Below are 18,202 nucleotides of genomic sequence, written 5' to 3'. Positions count from 1 at the left end.
GGGGAAATTTCGATCGTTATCATTTATTAGAAAAACAATTTTTAGCGACATGTTTTTGAGAAATCAAACCAATAGTTCAAATAGTTGCGCCATACAAATAAATGTGTTACCAGGCTAATAATTGTACTGCAGTATTTCGGTATATTTCGCTACGTAATATAGTATATTGAGAAATTCAGGCTGTGGTCGCGCAGCGCTGTTGCAAGCAGATGATTTCTAAATTTCTAAAATTATTGTTGTTGCAACGTAGCGAAAAAGGTAAATACATAACAAAAAATATATATTTATATGTGTAAACCAAACGTACATATATATGTACACATAAATAAGGCCCACGTCAAACGTATGCGTTGGCGGTAAGACAAAAAACAAAGTGCTGTGATCTAATTTTGAACTTGTAAACAACACAATGACGACAACCTGTGAACTGGAATCGTCTGCAAATGCAATCAAAATAAGTTCGAAAACCTATAGTTATGCGCTATTCGAAGATGTGCATCTCGCGCTGTCAGCGGCACCAGGTCAAGGAGAAACGCTGCAGACTCGCGGACATTTCTACTATTTTCATTACGGCTGCGATGGCACAATGGATGCAGGTTGGGGCTGCGGCTATCGCACTTTACAAACGGCCATCTCATGGATTATTAATAAGCGCAATGCCATTGCAACAAATGTGCCCTCAATACGTGAGATTCAGAGCATTCTGGTTAAGATCGGTGACAAATTGCCGCGTTTTATTGGCTCACGCGATTGGATTGGCACGCTGGAGGAGTGTTATGTGTTGGATACGCTGTTCGACGTGCCGTGTAAGATTCAACACGTTAAACAGTTGAACTGCGACCAGGTGATTGACCAGATACGTCGATACTTTGTTGAGTATGCTGGTTTCATTGCCATGGGCGGGTTAAGCGACACAGCATCAAAGGGCATAGCGGGCATACATCAGAGTCCAGTTGCGGGCACATTTTTGCTGGTTGTGGTGAGTCAATTGAACCCTGCTTGACTCCAATTTGTAACAACATATAAGTTATATGTGCTAACTTTTGATCGTTTTAGGATCCGCACTTCTCGGGTGTGCCGAGCAGCAAGCAACAGTTGATTGACGCGGGTTATGTGCGTTGGATGCACATGGATGAGTTTCGAGAGAGTGCCTATAATCTCTGCTTCATACTGCAGAAATAGTTTACTTTAATGGCTGCCACGTATAAAAGACCACATTAGCATTTAACACACAGTATATATCGGTTATATGCAACAATAAAAATAATATAGGGAAAAGTCGATTACCGAAATTCTCCTGTATTACCTATAACAAACAGAAATCTTAAAAGTAAAGTAAACTATTTAAGCAAATTTAAATTAAACTAAATTGAAGTTTATTACTAAGTCCACAGGTTGCTGTTTTTAAATTGATTTTAAAGACACGAAAAGCGCAAGCTCATCGAGTCATAAAACTTTTATTTTGTTGTAAATTATGCGTCGAATTAAAATGTTTGTGTTGTCATTCCAAAAAGGTTCGCATATAACCGATAGTAACTGTAGCTGTAGTATCCACTAATTATATTTTATGTACTCAAATTAGTGCAAAGAGAATACATTTGTTTATATTTGCGTTTTTGTTCTCTTTTTAATTTTAGCTCGTTATTATGGATCGTATGTATTGATAAGTAAACCGCACACATACATTTAAGCAGTTTATTCCCATGGAAATGGCGCTGATAAGCCGGCGACACTGAACGGTTACCAATCAACGATAGAGTGTTCACACACTGCCACTGCCGAAACCATAAAAGACAAAACAACGCAAAGCTGGTGAAACACACATCGATAGATAACGATAGAAAAAAAAAACAGTAGAAGGAAATTCCTCCCCACTTGCAGCATGGATTTGCTGCATCGCGTCTTATTCACTGCATTCGGCACCTTGACGCTCTTCTATGTGGTCGTCAAGATAAGTCTGGGCTATTGGAAGCGTCGTGGCATACTCCACGAGAAGCCCAAGTTTCTGTGGGGCAACATCAAAGGAGTTGTGGGTGGAAAACGGCATGTGCTGGATGCGCTTCAAACCATTTATGACACACACAAGGGGCAAGCGCCATTCGTTGGTTGCTATGCGCTGCTTAAACCATTTGTTATGGTGCTAGATCTGGAGCTGGTGCACAATATTCTAGTCAGCGACGAGGGCTACTTCACCAGTCGTGGCCTCTATAACAATGTGAACAATGAACCGCTGTCGGGGAATCTGCTGCAATTGGATGGCCACAAATGGCGTTCGCTTCATGCCAAATCTGTGACTGTGTTTACGTCCAGCAACTTACAGAAGTTGATGCCGCGCCTGGTGCAAGTATCCAAGATTTTTGGAGGTCGAATTGGTGAGCAAAAGCTGCAGCAATTGAATGTCAGTCAACTGGTGGATGGCTACAACATTGAAGTGATTGGCTCACTGGCATTTGGACTGACCGGAGATCAGGTCGAGTTCCGACAGATGTCTCGCAGCTATTGGAACAATTTTAGTCTATGGCGTGCCTACTTGGCTTTGGAATTGCCACTGCTAGCGCGTCTGTTGCAGTACACCAGCTACGATGAGCTGGCTACGAATTACTTCTATAATCTCGTGCATGCGCAATTGTATCAGCAGCGTTTGAGAGATCGCCAACCGCTCCAGAACTTTTTGCAGTTGTTCTCCGCTGCAGATGATGCGCTGAGTGACGCGCAAATTGCAGCCCAAGCTTTTGGCTTCATCTTAGCGGGCCTGGAGCCATTGAATGCGACGTTGGGCTTCTGCCTTTACGAGCTGGCATTGCAGCCGGATCTGCAGGATCGGGTAAGAAGCGAGATCCAGCAGCTGCTACACCAACACGATGGACAACTGACGGCGGACAGCTTAAAGCAGCTGAAGTACACGAAGCAAGTATTAAATGGTAAGTGTTGCATTTCCTAAAAAGATTTCAGAACAGCTAATCAAATTTAATTTCAATAGAAACGCTTCGTTTACATACGCCATATCCATTTTTACTGCGACGTGCCACCAAGGAGTTCGAGCTGGCCAAGTCGGTGTTTGTGATTGCGCGAGGCAACAATCTAATCATACCAGTAGCCGCAATTCACCGTGATCCTTCAATATATCCCGATCCATTGCGATTTGATCCCGCTCGCTTTGAGGCGGCCGCTGTGAAAGCACGTCCAGCAATGTCATTTCTACCATTTGGCCAGGGATTGCGTGGATGCATCGCGATGCAACTGGCCGAGCAGCAGTTGCTGATTGGTCTTGTCGCACTGTTGCAGCATCATAAGTACGCTCCGTGCGCCGAGACACAAATACCTTTACAGTATGACAATCGGAAGCTCTTATTGATGCCAAAAACGGACATTCAACTGAGCGTTGAATATGTGGACACCTAGACATTTAAGGTCAACGAATTTTTTGGGGGAGATTGTCGTTTTTGCTTTTGTTTATATATGTATACATAATTCCCTTTAATGTTGTTTTTATATACAAGTACGCTTGATTTGTTTTATGCACTAATTTCTGTTATTTTATAAGGCGTAGGCTTGTGTGATAATGCTGACAGATACCTTAAATTCTTAGCTGTAAGATTGTGGTTTGACCCGCACTTGATACAAATGAATGAACAAATAAACACCATTATTGTTATAGATCTAAAATTAACGTATTCAATATTCAATCAATAACCATTCAAATTCAAACGAGGGCGGCATTAATTTTAAATTTCGATTTCAATGATCGATAAGGTGAAAAGTGCGCTGCCCAACACTCAGTGTCTGTGGGTAACACATAGTGTGACCGCCCTTATTATACAGGTTGTTCTAAAATATCGGAACATTTTATGTCATTACAATTATAATTTTTTTTTAAATAATTCAAATACTACTGACAAAAAGGAATTCTCTTTTTTTTGGTTCAACAAAAAATAAAAATAAAAGGCAAAGAAAATTTTTCCAGAGCAAAACAGAGGAAATATTAAGTTAGTATTTTATTTCGGTATAATTTGTATCGCAAAATAGTAGATTTCTCAAATAGAGCTTGCGGTCACGCTTCTGTTTAGAAGCAAAAACAAAGCCGAGCGAGTCGGACGTGCGACCGTCGGTGCGCGGGATTTTAAGTGTAATTTGTTAAATAATTAAACGCTATTCGATAACACTTTGCTGCCCATGTCGAAACTCGCGCGTCTAAATAAATCAAAGTTTGTGTAACAAGAATTTGGATTTATTTCCTCAAAGCTCGCATGTATAAATGTATATGCAAGGCATTTGTTTGCGGTAACTGCATTTCTTCCAGTTCGGTTGTTTTTTTTTTTGTCTATACGAAGTGTCTATGTGAGTCCCCAATAAAAATTTCATAAATTAAACGAATAATATCGAAACGGCTGTTTGATGCATATGAAAAATTGAAACGAAATAAGCACGAGAAAAAAGTAACTGCTAACGGCGGCGGCAAAGGCGACAGCACTTTATAACTGTTGTTTGGTCGAATGAAGAAGCTAGTGCAAAAAAATAGAAAAGGAAGAATAGGAGAAGGAGGTGTGTGAAACGACGTGAAGCTAAAATTGCCAAAAGTGTGTACATATTGTATTTAAATATTTAAGTGAATAATTTTATGCAACGCACACACACACACACACATTCATGCAACATCAACTGTCTGTGTTTGCAGTGTGTGTGTGATTTCCCGTGATTGTGATTGTGAGAGTGTGGTGTCTACAACAAAAAACAAAAACAAAAACAACAAGGCGAGTAACAAAAGCAGCAGCAGCAATAACATCAACCAACTGTGCAAGGATCAACGACAACGCTGCCGTCGCCGTCAGGGTAGTTTGTTTGAACAAAGCCAAAGCCTAACATCCACATATAGAGCGACACAGACGGTGGGCTGAGGGCAAGACGAGGACACAGTGAGGCGAGGCGAGAGTTCTCTTCTCTTTTGTGCGCTTTTGCCGCCTGGAATGCGCTGCAGCCCAACAACAAAAACAACAACAGCGAACAGACACACACACTTACCCACCGGCAACAGTGGAAAGGGGAGGAAACGCTGTTTAATTGTTTGCAGGAGGCAACAGCAGCATCCATCAAACAAACGAGTGCACTCTGATGCTGATGATGATGATTCGTATTCAGATGTGAATGCATTTCGGACAAATAGATTATCGAACTCTCGATGACGCCGCTTGAAATTTTGCAAGCATAGAATGTGAGTATCCTTTTATTTTAAGTGTGTGTGCGTGTGTTTCATCTTCTTACACTTTATAAAGACTTTTGTTGTTGCCGCTCTTTCCCCCATTCTTTTCACTCGCTCATTCACTTTTTGCGCTCTTCTTTCGAGTGTGCTAATTATGAAAATGATTTGGAAAAATGTAATTAGGTTGAGTGCTGCTCTGACCTGGCAGCAGACAACAAATGAAGCAAACAACAAGTTAAGCTTCACAACAGCTTCCAATTCTCACACACACACAGAGCAGCAGGCAAGAGACGAAAGTATTCCAAGGCCTTCCAGTGCCAATTCCAGTCAGCGTAAGCCATGAAAACTCCTTTCATTGCCATCCAACAACAGCACCAGCAAGAGCAACAACAACATCTGAAACAGCAGCAAAAGCAGCAAAAGCAATTGTATGCTCCCTTTTTGAAGTTGTCGCGCTATTTGCGCAAGTGCAGGGACTCTTTTCTAGATGTGTGTGCGTGTCTCGTCGTGACACGATAGTTGCGTGCATTGTTACGATTGATGTTGACCATATGCAGACGATATCAAATTACAGAGTCACTTTTTATAAAGCGGCTGTATACCTTTTTTGTTTTTAATACTACCAAATAAAGAGTTGAAAACATTTGACACTTTTAACTTAACAATTTTATATTGGAACTATTTAAGGGACATAAATTATACACTTTTAAAACAAAAAGGTATTTACAAAAAAATGAACCACAATTTAAATATAAAAATTATATTTCAGTTTCATTACTGAGCACTTCAACTCTTGCTCATCTCTAATCTGTATTCAGCGTCTGCTTCTTTCACCTCTTTTATGCTGTTGCTGTTTGTATTGTTTGTTTTCCCCCCATTCTAATAATGTGCACACTTTAGGCTTAAATATTTTGCATTATGTCTGTGTCTGTGTGTCTGTGTGTGTGTGTGGGCTACTTATTAACCTTTTTACGTGCCTATCGCTGAAAAGTAAAAAATAGGAAATTGAAGATAATCATAATGCGTTGGCGGACAGCATCCAAAAAGGGTCATTGACTTTGTTTAGCTATCAAACTGTCATATATCTAGGGGCAATCTATATTTCCGAGGCTTAGAACTTTTTCGCTTTTGGTTGTGTTTTGTTGTTGTTGTCGTTGTTGTTGTTCGTTTACCTTATTTGGGGGTAACATTTATAGATTGTAGTACTATATATTACATATTAAATAGGGTTGTTTATTTTTGGTGCTCAAGCAACGAGTTTTTGTTATGTCTCCATTTTGCAGTGGAAATCGACTGGCTGCGTGTGTCGTAATCAGAGCAGGAACCGGAGCAGCACGTTGCCAACAATCGTCGTCGTCGTCGTCTTCGTCATCGTGTGTAACTGTAAATTGTTGTTTAATTAGAATTTCATTTTGTTGTATGTACAAATGCCGTTCACTCCCACTAATTGTTGTTGTTTTTGAGTTTTCTTATCTTGGCGTTTGTTTGAAATTTCATGTCTCATTTCTTTGCATACCTTTCAAACGACTTTGCTACGGGGTTACGGGGCTAACACACTGATAAGAAACTGACACTCACACTCACATATCACACACAAGTACATACAATACGAAATATTACAGTACTATTTCTCTTTGTGAGATCTCTCTCACTGATAGTTGAGATTTGCATTCAATTCCACAATTGTTACCGTAAAATGCATCATATATTGTTTATTTAACTATATACTTTACTATTTACTCTGCTCGACTCTTGGTTACTTTTCTCAGACTTAATTGAAGCAGTTTCATGTTCTATTTGAATTCTATTCGGTTCTGTATGCATTTGATATGCATGGAATGCACCGAGTTTGGGCTACTGGAAGGTAGAAGTATCTTTTGCTTATCAGATACTTGCTGGCCACGAGTAACATTCAGCGAATGTGTAACCTAATCCCAAAAGGCATTCAGCTGCCTCTGCACCTGTTCAACTGTTTAAGAACACAGAACACAGACAGCTGCTGGCACCGAAATAACTTGGGCACCTCCTGGTTATGGTTGGTGGTTATGGAATGCCACGATATGGGATGGTTTGGATCGGTGGTATGTTTATGGCCTGTTCTCCTCCTCGGCTGTATCAACAAGCAAACAGAACTGCACCGCTCTTTATATATGAAGTGAAGAAATAAAAAATGGCAATTTATTTACCCATCTATTTAAAACTCTGGTACAGCAGCAACTGTTGTTCTTCTGACCAAGCTAAAACAATTGCGAAGTCTTGAAATACCCTTTAAGTTTATTTTAAATATCGAAGGTAGTATATACATATAATAAATAATACAAAAAAAGAAGTCATCTCCAACATTATAAAGTATTTAGAAGAGTTATAATTACCAAATTTGGTGACGAACTTAAAAGCTATTCATAAAACAAAATTAGTGACATAAAATTAACTTCTAAATTGTTTGCTTTACTCTCAGTAAGTTGTATTATATTTCCTAAAAATAAGCAACACAGTCAAAAACACTCAAATGTAGGTTTTTTGTTCAACTTGTGTTTGCTTTGCTATCGCCGTTTCGCTTTTTTGCTTTGAGGCGTGTAATTTTTAATTATACTTTGGGCAATAGAAGACTATGTCTGCAAACAAATCTGCTATATACAACAACACAACTAGAGAAATACTATGTGTACATATGTATGTATGTGAATATTATGGCCGATAGTCTGGCCGAGCCTGTTTGCTGTTTGTTTGGTGTTTGCATACGCCAACGCATCGTTGTTGTTAAAGTTGTTTTGTTGTTGTTGTTGTTGTTGGTAAACAGCTGGCGGGAACTGGGAACTTTTTGAGTCTCTGCTGCGACTCTTGAAAGTTATAAACTGGCCCCTTTGAGTCTTTCGAGTCGAGTAACTGCATGAATGAATGCATTTGTTTTGCATCATGTTCATTCGTTCGCTCGTCGTTTATTCGTTTCGTTATTGTTGTTGTTGTTGCTGTCTGACACCCACACTTGCAAAGCATTTTCGTTTCGTTTTCGATTTCATTTTCGTTGCCCCGATGCATGGGTGTAAAATTTGAATGTATGAATGAATTCATGAATATACATACATACACACATTCACATATGTATATTAAAGGAGAGGCGTGCTATATACTCACACACACACATACATAATGTATAAGGTTGCTGCCCACGAGCCATTAAGCTTTGCTAATCTTCAACTCCTTGTCCCGCAACCTCTTCCATCTTCCACTTTTGAACCCTAATGAGCGTCGTGTTTAATTTAACTATCGCCTCTTGCGTGTCGACGACTCAAACGGGCAGCGGCAAAAAAAAAAAAAAAAACCAATGCAAAGCTCATTAAAAAAGTTTTCATTTTGTCGTACGCCCTGGGAAAATGTCAAAAGTTGAATGCTTGGCAACCTAATGGACTTTTCCCATAGTTCTTTAGCGTTTTGTAAACTTTGCTTGTATCGCATTGAATAAAACATGTACGAAAATCCATATTTCTGATGCTCAAGCAGAGATCGATAGTAGTAATGTGAAGAGCTCAGCTCTGTCATCGGAGTCTTACTGTTGTGGAATTATGTGATTAATCAAAAAGCTTTGTCCAATTAGGCGCAGAGTCGTCGCTTGAATTAATTATTTGTTATGCCAGCAAATTATTAAATTCTCTTTAATGACTTGTCTCGCTTTTTTCCTTCTGAGTGTGTGTGCTTAGCAATCTGCATGCGAGCCATTAAACGATTTGAGCTGCAGAGCTTTTGAGCCAACAAAAGGGAACAGTGAAAATTGACATGTGTTGACTACAAAGTTGCCATTGCTATGTAAACAAAATATATGTATATACACAGAGACAGAGACGTGTACTAGTTGTGTACATTATGAAAAGAAATCTGTGTGGGGCCAAGAAGACAGACAGACAGACAGACGGACGGACAGAATGCGGCTTAGAAAAGCGTCAGAGCGAGCCGGCAAAACGGCGACTGAAAAACAACTAAGCATGAGCAAGAAGGCGAAAGAGAACAAAATAACAACATGTGCCGGCTAACGGTACTTTTGTTTATCATTAATGAGTGTTGTCTGTGGCGCCGAGGGGCGGGTGCACACTGTACCAAAGTAGATGTGCATACATACTTCTATTCGCATTTGTGCAAAAAAAAAATCTTAAGAAAATGGTCTTAAAATCTTCAACATTATTCTTACGAATTTTCGGTGGAAAGTTTCGCGCAGTTGTTGAATGGATTTTAATTAGCATTCGTTTGCAGCGGATCGCCAACGAGTGAATAGTGAATAATAGTCTTAATGAATAATGTTCATCCCAACGCTAATGCCTGCCCAACGTATCCATCAAAGTGCCGCAGCTGCTGCTTGACCCATACTGAGTACTCGGTTTCAGCAATCAGTCTATCAACCTAGTTAGATCCGGAGTTCTAGATACTTGCAAAAGATGCTGATGAAGTACATTCAACTCGAAGTGAAGTAATTCACATTTGGGCGAGGAAACAACGTATAATGAACTTTAGAATATTTGGGAGATTGATGTAGAACAGACTCGTAAAATGTTTATATTTTACTTTCGAATATATTCCATTTATGATAAGCAATATTTCATCGAGTGGCGTAATAAGTATTGTTAAATTCTCCATCAAAAAACATTTCAATCGTTCTTCATTATCTTTTTTTGTGGTATGCGCCATATGCTTAAATTTTAAACAACAAACTTTATCGTTCTGAGCATGAATAATACAAATGTTATACACATTTTTCCCCATTTCGCGTCAACGTTTGAAAAACTTCTCTTTTAAGATTTCGTTAGGCAGAGCTTTAACAAGTTAATTAATATGGATTCCATGTAATATAAATACAATGTGTATGCATGTGTGTGTGCGTTGAAAATGTGTGTGTTTGTGTGTATGTATGTGTAGATACTTTCCACTCATGTTTTAGCCATGTTTTCAATGTTTAATCATCTAATTTTATGCCCGATTACACTTTTAGGCGTTAATGTGCCGAAAGTTTATTTCTAGAGGCAAGCACACACATTCAAATACACACACTACTCTTACACACACACACACAAACACACATACAATCACTTGGTTGTTTACATATTGTGGGCGTTGCCATTGCGAAATTTGTGCTGTGTTCTACTTTTGGTTGCTGCTGGTTTTGCTGCTGCCTCCCGGTTTATATGCATCGCATTACGTTTGATAACTTTCCGATCGATAATCGATTGCAACATTTGCGCCAAAAACGAACTCGTGTTGACATCTAAGCAGATTAGATAAGCGAATATTTCACTCACGCACGCTTATCAATGAAAAAAAAAACAGACATGGACAGCAAAAGATACGGCCAAGAAGTGGCAACAAGCACACACACATACACACACACCTAGAGAAGAAAAAAAGATGGCAAAACACAAACGGGAAACACTTTGCCGGTGCAGCAATTAGTGTTAAATGATTTTTGCGTAAACTTGTTTTCATTTTCGTTTTCGTTAATGAGCTGCGAAAAAATTGAATTTTATTGGAACATAAATTCGACTCGCATTGCACGTTGCGGGTTGCTCAACACTGGCCATATCAATAGGCTGCCATTGCGTTTATCCAATTGCTAAATGGTATTTTTAGATATTTGGGTTAATGACGTAGAAGCTGAGAGCAAACACAGATGCCAAACATCTCTCGCCTCTTCACAAACTTGAAAACGCAGTCAAAGATGCACAGATATAGATACATTTGCCAGCCAGATACACGCATGTGTCTGTGCTCATCTCGTTGATATCAAATAAAAACATTCATAAAATAAAAGACAAAGACAGAGACAGAGACGGGGAAAAAAACGAACTTTAGATTATCATCATCAACATCATCTTTGTCTGATGAGTTCTTTTCGCTTTTAAATGCATTTTCGAAAAAAGAAAGAAAACACACATTCGATGTCAGCGCTTTCCCAACCCAAAACGTTGACAACCTACGCCCCAGCCCTGTGTCTATATAGGCAACCTACGGATCAAACAGAGCAGCAGAAGAGCGGGTGGGGAGAGTGGAGACACCATCTCATTGTTGACCACAGCTGTGTGGAGTGTTTGTTGCACAGAGTGTTGTGTTGTGTGTGTTGTATGTTGTGTGCGGTGAAAGTGTAAAGTCATGATGCGCGTCGTTCAATTTGCCATCCGTATATCGTTTACCTTGTGGCTGCAACAACATCAGCAACAGCAACAGCAGCAACCCCAACCATAGTTTTGCTCACCTCAATCTTCAGCGTTTTCCTCTTAAGCTCATAAATCTGGTACAGCTAAAACAGCGAGACGTAATGTCGAAACAGGCTGTAAACATGTTTGTTTAACTGAAGGCCTTAGAACTTTTAAGAGGTTTCTGCCATACTACAATATAATCATATTCTTAGATATATGTATGTGTGTATGTGTACACCACCAGCCTAATGGTCTATGATGATGCAGGCGATGCTCTGCGATTAGAATGTCAATTTTCTTTAATGCCTAATTCAAGTGGAATTCAAGCTTTTCCCGTTTTGGTTCTCTCCTTTTTCAAATAGTATAAAAGTGGTTCCAATTATCGATTACCATAAAACTCAGTGAACGAATTGCAATTGGCAATGTGAAGCTGCTGTTAATATTTAACAGTTGTTGATAACAGTGCATGTTAGACAAAACGTATGCAAATGTTTGCTCAGCAGTTAAATAAATATTTATGCGAGCAAGATTTATTCAAAACTTACTCATATCCGCAGTAGCTTTACGCTTTACTCGATGAAGATAGGGGAAGGGATTTTTCTATGAAAGTCTGGGCAAGTGTTGCACTGGCACGATGTCGATAACATTTACGCATAATTACAGACAGTACAACACTCCACTCCACTCCACTCCGCTGTGTGCGTGTGCTCACACATCTTTGGGCGCAATTAGGAATTCTCACTGAGAGGGGCTCCGTTGATCGACGTAGTTGACGAAGGGGGGAGATGCTGGCTGCAGGCAGACGAACTCTGTCAAGTCACTTCCTGTAATAGAAACCGAACCGAAGCTGAACGTGCAGCATGCAACTACAACACATAAATGTGTAACGTGTACACAAATCTATTTGCCGTATCAGAGGCGGCACACACACATAGCACACAGCACACAGCCTCCTTGGATCAGCTTCCGCCACAGAAAACAGATGCAAATCTCAGGGCGCCGTTGAAACCAACCGCACAGACGGCGACAATCAGATCAGACTCAAAACCAGACTCGAACAGACAGCAACAGCATCAACAGATCAAACGTAAATAGGGCGGAAAATTATGCGTACAACATAGTTGAAATTAAAACGCATTCACAGCAAAACTGGGAGAAACAACAACAACGACAACAACAACAACAATGACAACAACAACGACGACAACGACCTCAACTTGACATTTGTGATGCGGGTTCTCCTTTCCTTTCCGTGCTCGGAGATGTTCCCTTCGCTTGCATTGTTTTGGCAGGCAGCTTTACTTTAAATGGTTTCCCAAACAGCTTGCGAAATTGTCGTTTTCCTGTTTTTGGAGTTTTTATGCACGATTTGGTAATTTGCTTTGCCTGCTACTGGCCGAGAGAATCTGGGCCTCGACTGGCCCAGCTCTGTGGTCTCGTATCTGTGGCACCGCTAAGCGGCAAACATTCACAGTAGATCACATCACGTTTTGCAGCGTGACCTCATGACGCTGTGGATGAGTTTTAAGACTGGTCTTGCAATTACCGAACCCGTTGCCTGGTTGTTATTCCTGCTGCGCATCTTTGCCTTAGGCTTTGTTTAGCCCTGAAGCACCTAGAAAACCTAAAACCCCAATTTCAAAACTGCAATCTTTAGCCTTTCCTTAGCTGTGGCTGACGCATTTCATAAAATCTATTCAGATTTCATTTCCTTCCGTTCAGCAAACAAAATAAGGGCATAAATAGAACCAGTTGTCAACAACCTAATATGTGCTTATCTGCAAATGTATCTTTAAAATACATCTTCATAAACTGATTTGTTTAGCAGGCTCACAATACTAGGTAGAACCCCAAAAACTTATTTCCGCGCTGACGGAAATTGCAAGTCTACTAGCCGCGACAAAAACAACTGCAGAAGCAGCGACAACAACAATAGCAACAACAACAACATTAGCGACAACAACTTTGCCGCCATTGCGGCTGCTTGGTGGCAACAACTTTATCTTGAGAGGTCATTTACACTGGCCAAAGACGCGCTGGCTGCAGCTCTTTCAGCTGTGCGTTTTCTTCAACTTGTTCTTGATGCTTTTCTCTGCACTTTCCTAACAAACACACACACACACACATACATAGAGACAGCGGAAAATGCATAGAAGCGTACTTACAGATACAGATACATTCGCTGCGTGGCCGGGCAATCAGCTTTTGTGTTGGGCTGCCACTCTTTCAACGGCTGCTCCTCTTGTTGTTGTTGTTGTTGTTGCTGTTGTTGTCGCCGCGCTTTTTGTTGCAAGTATTTATCATTTGAGCATTGTGCTTTGTGTTCGAGCTCTCTTCGCTTTGCGCCTGAGCACTTGTATCTTCTGTGTAAGTGCGTATCTGTGTATCTGTATATCTGTATGTATCTTGTTTGTAATTGCCGCGCTCAGAACGCGCACGCTGACAGTTGCTGTCAGTGTCATAATCAGCGACAACACTTCAACTTCACTGCCACAAGTATCGCAACGCTTGAGCAAAGCTTTCCAGACATCAATATTGAATCCAAAGTCTCGGAATTTTTGAGTAGGGTTTTAAAGCACGTATTGAGGTCAACTATTGCACTTCCTAAGCAACACCAAATGTGTAAAGCAATGAAATGGCTTGCTAATGGCATTATTTATACGCTCATAACTCGTAAAACATAAAACTTAACTGCAATGACAGCAGTTGCAACTTCCTGTGCACTCTGACTTTGGCATTGTCCATTGCCTGCTGCTGACATATCAATTAACAATTAACAATTGCATTAAGGCAATTAGCCTGGTATGATTAAAGTGCTGCGTACACTTGTCGAACACAACGCACACAACAGTAACAACAACAACAATAGCAACAAATAAATCAAAACTCTGATATCATTATTTGGGTCACATTGCAATGCATTGCTTTCATTTTCCGTTCACTGATCCCGCCACACATATGTACAGCAAGTACACAGCCAGAAAAATCGGCTAGATTTATTAAATTGAGAGAAAATAATTCTTAAAAACAGATTGCTGCTGATCGATGGAAGATTAAAAAGTTTTACACAATGCTCATTTTACTTATTTTGTTTTAGGGACTGATATTGTCTTATTGTAATATGAAGTAGAATAGCTTTTGATATACCAAATATAGCCTTTAGTATATGTTATTATTTTTTGGTATATTTTTTCGGTGTATTTGAAGACTGCTTTTCTTGAAAATTAGTTGCTGGTATCTGCTGATGATATACCAAATATAGACTGTGGTATATGTTGGTATTTTTGGTATATTAACTTGATATATTTAAATAATCATAACGTACAGCTTTTCTTAAAACTTTAATACTTATTTCTCCATGTGTATGTACATTGTGTATTTCTGTGCCATAATTTTAATGTTGCGCCTACGCTTCGCCCGAAAACCACACGCCATTCACCCGCCATCTTTCCCTCGCTCCAGCTCACCCCCAACTCGAAAGCAAAAGCTTATTAATAAGCATAATTAAGCATAATTTTTGTTTTGAAATACGCGCTAGTTTTCATTATATTATTTACGAGCACATTATTACATCGCCCAAGACAAATTTCGAAAATTTATTGTATGTCTGCTCCAAAGAAATGCATGTGGAACACACTCATGAATGGCTGCCTCAATGGGTATTACACATGGTGTATAGTTTATATATATATTTATACATGGAATCGGAAGTGTGATGACTCTGGCAGTGAATGAATCATTCGCGAGACGCTGATAAAAATTGAGTTTACTTTGGGGGATGTTGTTTATTATTATCGTAATCATTAGTTAGTATACAATATTAATAGTGAAAAGAATTAATTGTTTACATAGAAGAAAACTAATTGAAGCTTTCATAAAATAACTCAATTATTATTATTAACTTGTTTATATCTCTTATTTCTTACAGCTGCGTCCGATAATCTCGAACTCGCACCGAATAAAATGTCGATTAAACGTAAGAATAACAAGCTCAAAGAAATAGTTATGTTCGAGGTGTTGCAAGCCATCGAAAAGAAGTGAATTAAAATTAATCCCAAAATCAATTTGAGAACAACAACAACGTCTTAGCAGTAACGAAAACGAATACGAATATTCGATCGATTGCATTGCATATAGCATAGCATTCATTAGTTGGAAGTCCAAACCGGAGACAGGCACATTCAAAAACGGAAATGGATCTCAGTCTCGAACGCGACAGCTCTGCGCTGGGCAGTCTGTTTCAACAGATCATAAATGACATGAAGGTGAGTGTTGTTATCAATGTATTTAGCAATCCTTAAGTGTTGTGATATCATACGGAAGTAACAGAACTCTTGGTGGAAAACAAAACACAAGGGAAAGCCAGAGTTGAGTTTCCTCACGAACTGCGGTTGCTTGACTTTCAAATTCAAGTTAAAACCAGAAAATTGAAAGTTTTGTTCTGGTTTATTTCCGCGAATTGAACCGGACACGTGCTCCGAAAACCGTGTAATGTGCAATTCAAATAATGAACCCAGATTCTTGCTTTTTTTTTGTTTTACTACCCTATCAAATGACAACCACAACATAAATCACAAAAAATAACCTTTTTTGTTATTTTTTTTTTTTTGTCAAATGAGAAAGTAAAGAAAACGCTTTGCTACACATGTTGTCGTTTTTGTATCGGCTGCTGAGTATGTCAAGAACTCCCATGCTGTGCGCTGGGTCTTGGGTTTAAATATTCTCTTTGTGTAAACAAAAGCCAGCAAAAATAATAATTAATGCCAAGGTCAATCCCGAGTCATAAGTAATGTGTAAACAATGCGAAAACGGCAAGCTGAGAGTTTCAGATAAACAATTGTATTCGAAATGTTTCAAATTATAGATACAGATATTTGGTATCTCTCGGTTTTGTATATTTATGCCATGCATTTTTATTTTTCCGTCAAGGCTTAGGCATAAATATTTCAACAGATCCTAATTGATTTGGTTTTTTTTTTGTGCCTATAGCGAAAAAAATGCCAAAATTTTCCAATTAATCTACGCGAAACAGCGCATTTCAATTCAATAAAAAAGATACGTTCGCTTTTATCTTTAATTGATTTTTATACCCTGTAGCTTAAATTAATAGAGTTTCATTTAAGTATTAGACACACAGACAGCATGTCAAATTGATGGCAAGTTGGCGAAAGACAAACTGTTGAAATGCTGGAATGCGAGTTGTATAAAAAACTGGTATATTTTATAAATAGTTAGAGAAGTAAATATTGAAGATCTATAAAAATTATTATATAATAAAGTTGCAATATTGATTAGGAAATTAAGATTGATGTGGGTTTAACTTCATCGAACTCTTCTTTTTCAGCAATGTACAGGATATAAGTGTAGTCTGTCAATCGCCAGCTTTTCTCATTGCGTTGTAGCATCGCCTCTAGATACAAACTCGTCCATATGTATTTATGTATCTCAATGCAGTCAATCAATAATTTATAGCAATCGTGACGCCATTTGTGTCGACTACTTTCCTACATAAATGTATCTATTATATGAAACTTAATAGCAATTTCAATTAACGCTATCAAAGCAAATATTGTATGCTGTTGATATATAATAGTCAATTCGCAGTAGAGATAGAGATAGGACGAGTGACCTTTGGGTTTTTTTTTTTTCGTTTTCGAGCTATTTGGTAATTAAAAGTTTTCGATTTTCGGTGCTGTTCTGCTATTTATGGGCAATAGTCATGATTGTTTAATACCTTGGCGCTTGTTGTGTCTTTTGGTCCAAGTCAATGCCTCATTCTGACTTAAGCTCTGTTGTCAGGCTAATCCTCTCTCGCTCTCTCTGTCTCCCTCTCTTTCAGCTGTGTCTAATTTATAGCTTCACAAACTTATGGCAATGTGGAGGAGGTTGTTCTATTTTTGTGTGGGGAGCAATAACACTTTGCTGTGTTGCATAGCTAGAAAGTTAACAAGAATTTACATGTGCCACATTTACTGGGCTGTTGAAATGGAATTCTTTAGCACGTTGTTGTTGTCAGTTTCCTGGACTTTGCAGACCTTGTATAGCCCATTTCCATTTTCATTTACAATTTCCACAATTTCGTTTCCGACTTGCCACTGCCACCGACAGGTGTTGAGAATTTTTGGCTGCCGCCTTTTGCTGCTGCTGCTGCTGCTGTTGTTGTCTTCTCAGCTGCCGCCTGCCAACTTAAAAACACAGAGGCGAAACTCCTCCAGTGGCTGCAGATAAAAGTACGCCGCTGCTGTTGCTATTTATAATGCCATCATGACAGCATAGCTCTTTTCTATGTGATGTGGCCTATGAACGACCCGTTGCGCACCCGTTGGGATCACGCTGAGGCCTAGACACAGACACTGAGACCAGGTACAGGCTGGAGATTCAAAGACTTCGATATAGACACAACAACTCGAGACTGGATGCGGGCGGTTGCATTTAGTATTTATGAAATTTGGAAATGTGCGCTCTTGCCACGCAATTGTGCAGAGAAGTTCGTTGTTCGTTGTAAGTTTGTTCATATTGCTAGTGTTTGGCCTGAGTGCGAATTAGAGCATAAACATGCCTTGGAGCATGTGCATCATCTGTGGAACAGTCTCTGTCTCTGTCTGTGTGTGCTGCGCTTGGTTACTTTGCAATTGCCAATTGGCATTGCCCCGTCTGGGCATCATCTTACTGAGAAGATTATTCGTTTAAGGTTGAAAGCTCGAGACTCGAGAGCCCGAGAAATGCCAATGTAAATGTCAGCAAGGTGTTTTTTGGTTTTGATTTATACTCGCGTCTCTAACAGATGCAAATGGTGAGCAAAGTTTATAATTTTTTTCGAGCAACT

The 18,202-nt window shown here is 39.4% G+C and overlaps 3 protein-coding genes across 31 annotated transcripts in view; all 3 read left to right on the top strand.

Moving 5' to 3' along the window:
* Positions 1 to 251: 251 nt before the first annotated feature.
* LOC117570066 (probable Ufm1-specific protease 1) lies at positions 252 to 1,728 on the top strand. Of its 2 annotated transcripts, XM_034251502.2 has the most exons (3): positions 252 to 979; positions 1,057 to 1,202; positions 1,638 to 1,728. In XM_034251502.2, the coding sequence occupies exons 1-2, from the start codon at positions 410 to 412 to the stop codon at positions 1,180 to 1,182; spliced, it is 696 nt and encodes a 231-aa protein (XP_034107393.1). In that variant the 5' UTR covers positions 252 to 409; the 3' UTR covers positions 1,183 to 1,202; positions 1,638 to 1,728. The 2 variants fall into 2 exon arrangements, with proteins under 2 accessions (XP_034107393.1, XP_034107392.1); XM_034251501.2 differs by lacking the exon at positions 1,638 to 1,728 and having other exon boundaries at positions 1,057 to 1,402.
* Positions 1,729 to 1,866: 138 nt separating this feature from the next.
* LOC117570065 (probable cytochrome P450 6u1) lies at positions 1,867 to 3,402 on the top strand. Its single transcript, XM_034251500.2, has 2 exons — positions 1,867 to 2,921; positions 2,981 to 3,402. Exons 1-2 carry the CDS (start codon positions 1,883 to 1,885, stop codon positions 3,400 to 3,402), a joined length of 1,461 nt encoding a protein of 486 aa, XP_034107391.1. The 5' UTR covers positions 1,867 to 1,882.
* Positions 3,403 to 4,062: 660 nt separating this feature from the next.
* The window catches only part of LOC117571680 (myb-like protein Q), a 41,082-nt gene continuing 26,942 nt past the window's right edge, over positions 4,063 to 18,202 (top strand). For 9 of the 28 annotated variants that reach the window (XM_052004026.1, XM_052004024.1, XM_052004022.1 and 6 more), the window contains exons 1-2: positions 4,064 to 5,209; positions 15,305 to 15,641. In XM_052004026.1, the coding sequence (XP_051859986.1) occupies positions 15,570 to 15,641 (72 nt within the window). In that variant the 5' untranslated portion in view covers positions 4,064 to 5,209; positions 15,305 to 15,569. Of the gene's footprint in view, positions 5,210 to 15,304; positions 15,642 to 18,202 lie in introns of all 28 variants that reach the window. The other 19 variants (XM_052004023.1, XM_052004030.1, XM_052004029.1 and 16 more) reach the window with 3 other exon arrangements.

This window comes from Drosophila albomicans, chromosome 3, assembly GCF_009650485.2.
Source record: "Drosophila albomicans strain 15112-1751.03 chromosome 3, ASM965048v2, whole genome shotgun sequence".
Lineage (NCBI taxonomy): Eukaryota > Metazoa > Arthropoda > Insecta > Diptera > Drosophilidae > Drosophila > Drosophila albomicans.
This window is presented reverse-complemented; position numbering and strand designations above follow the sequence as displayed.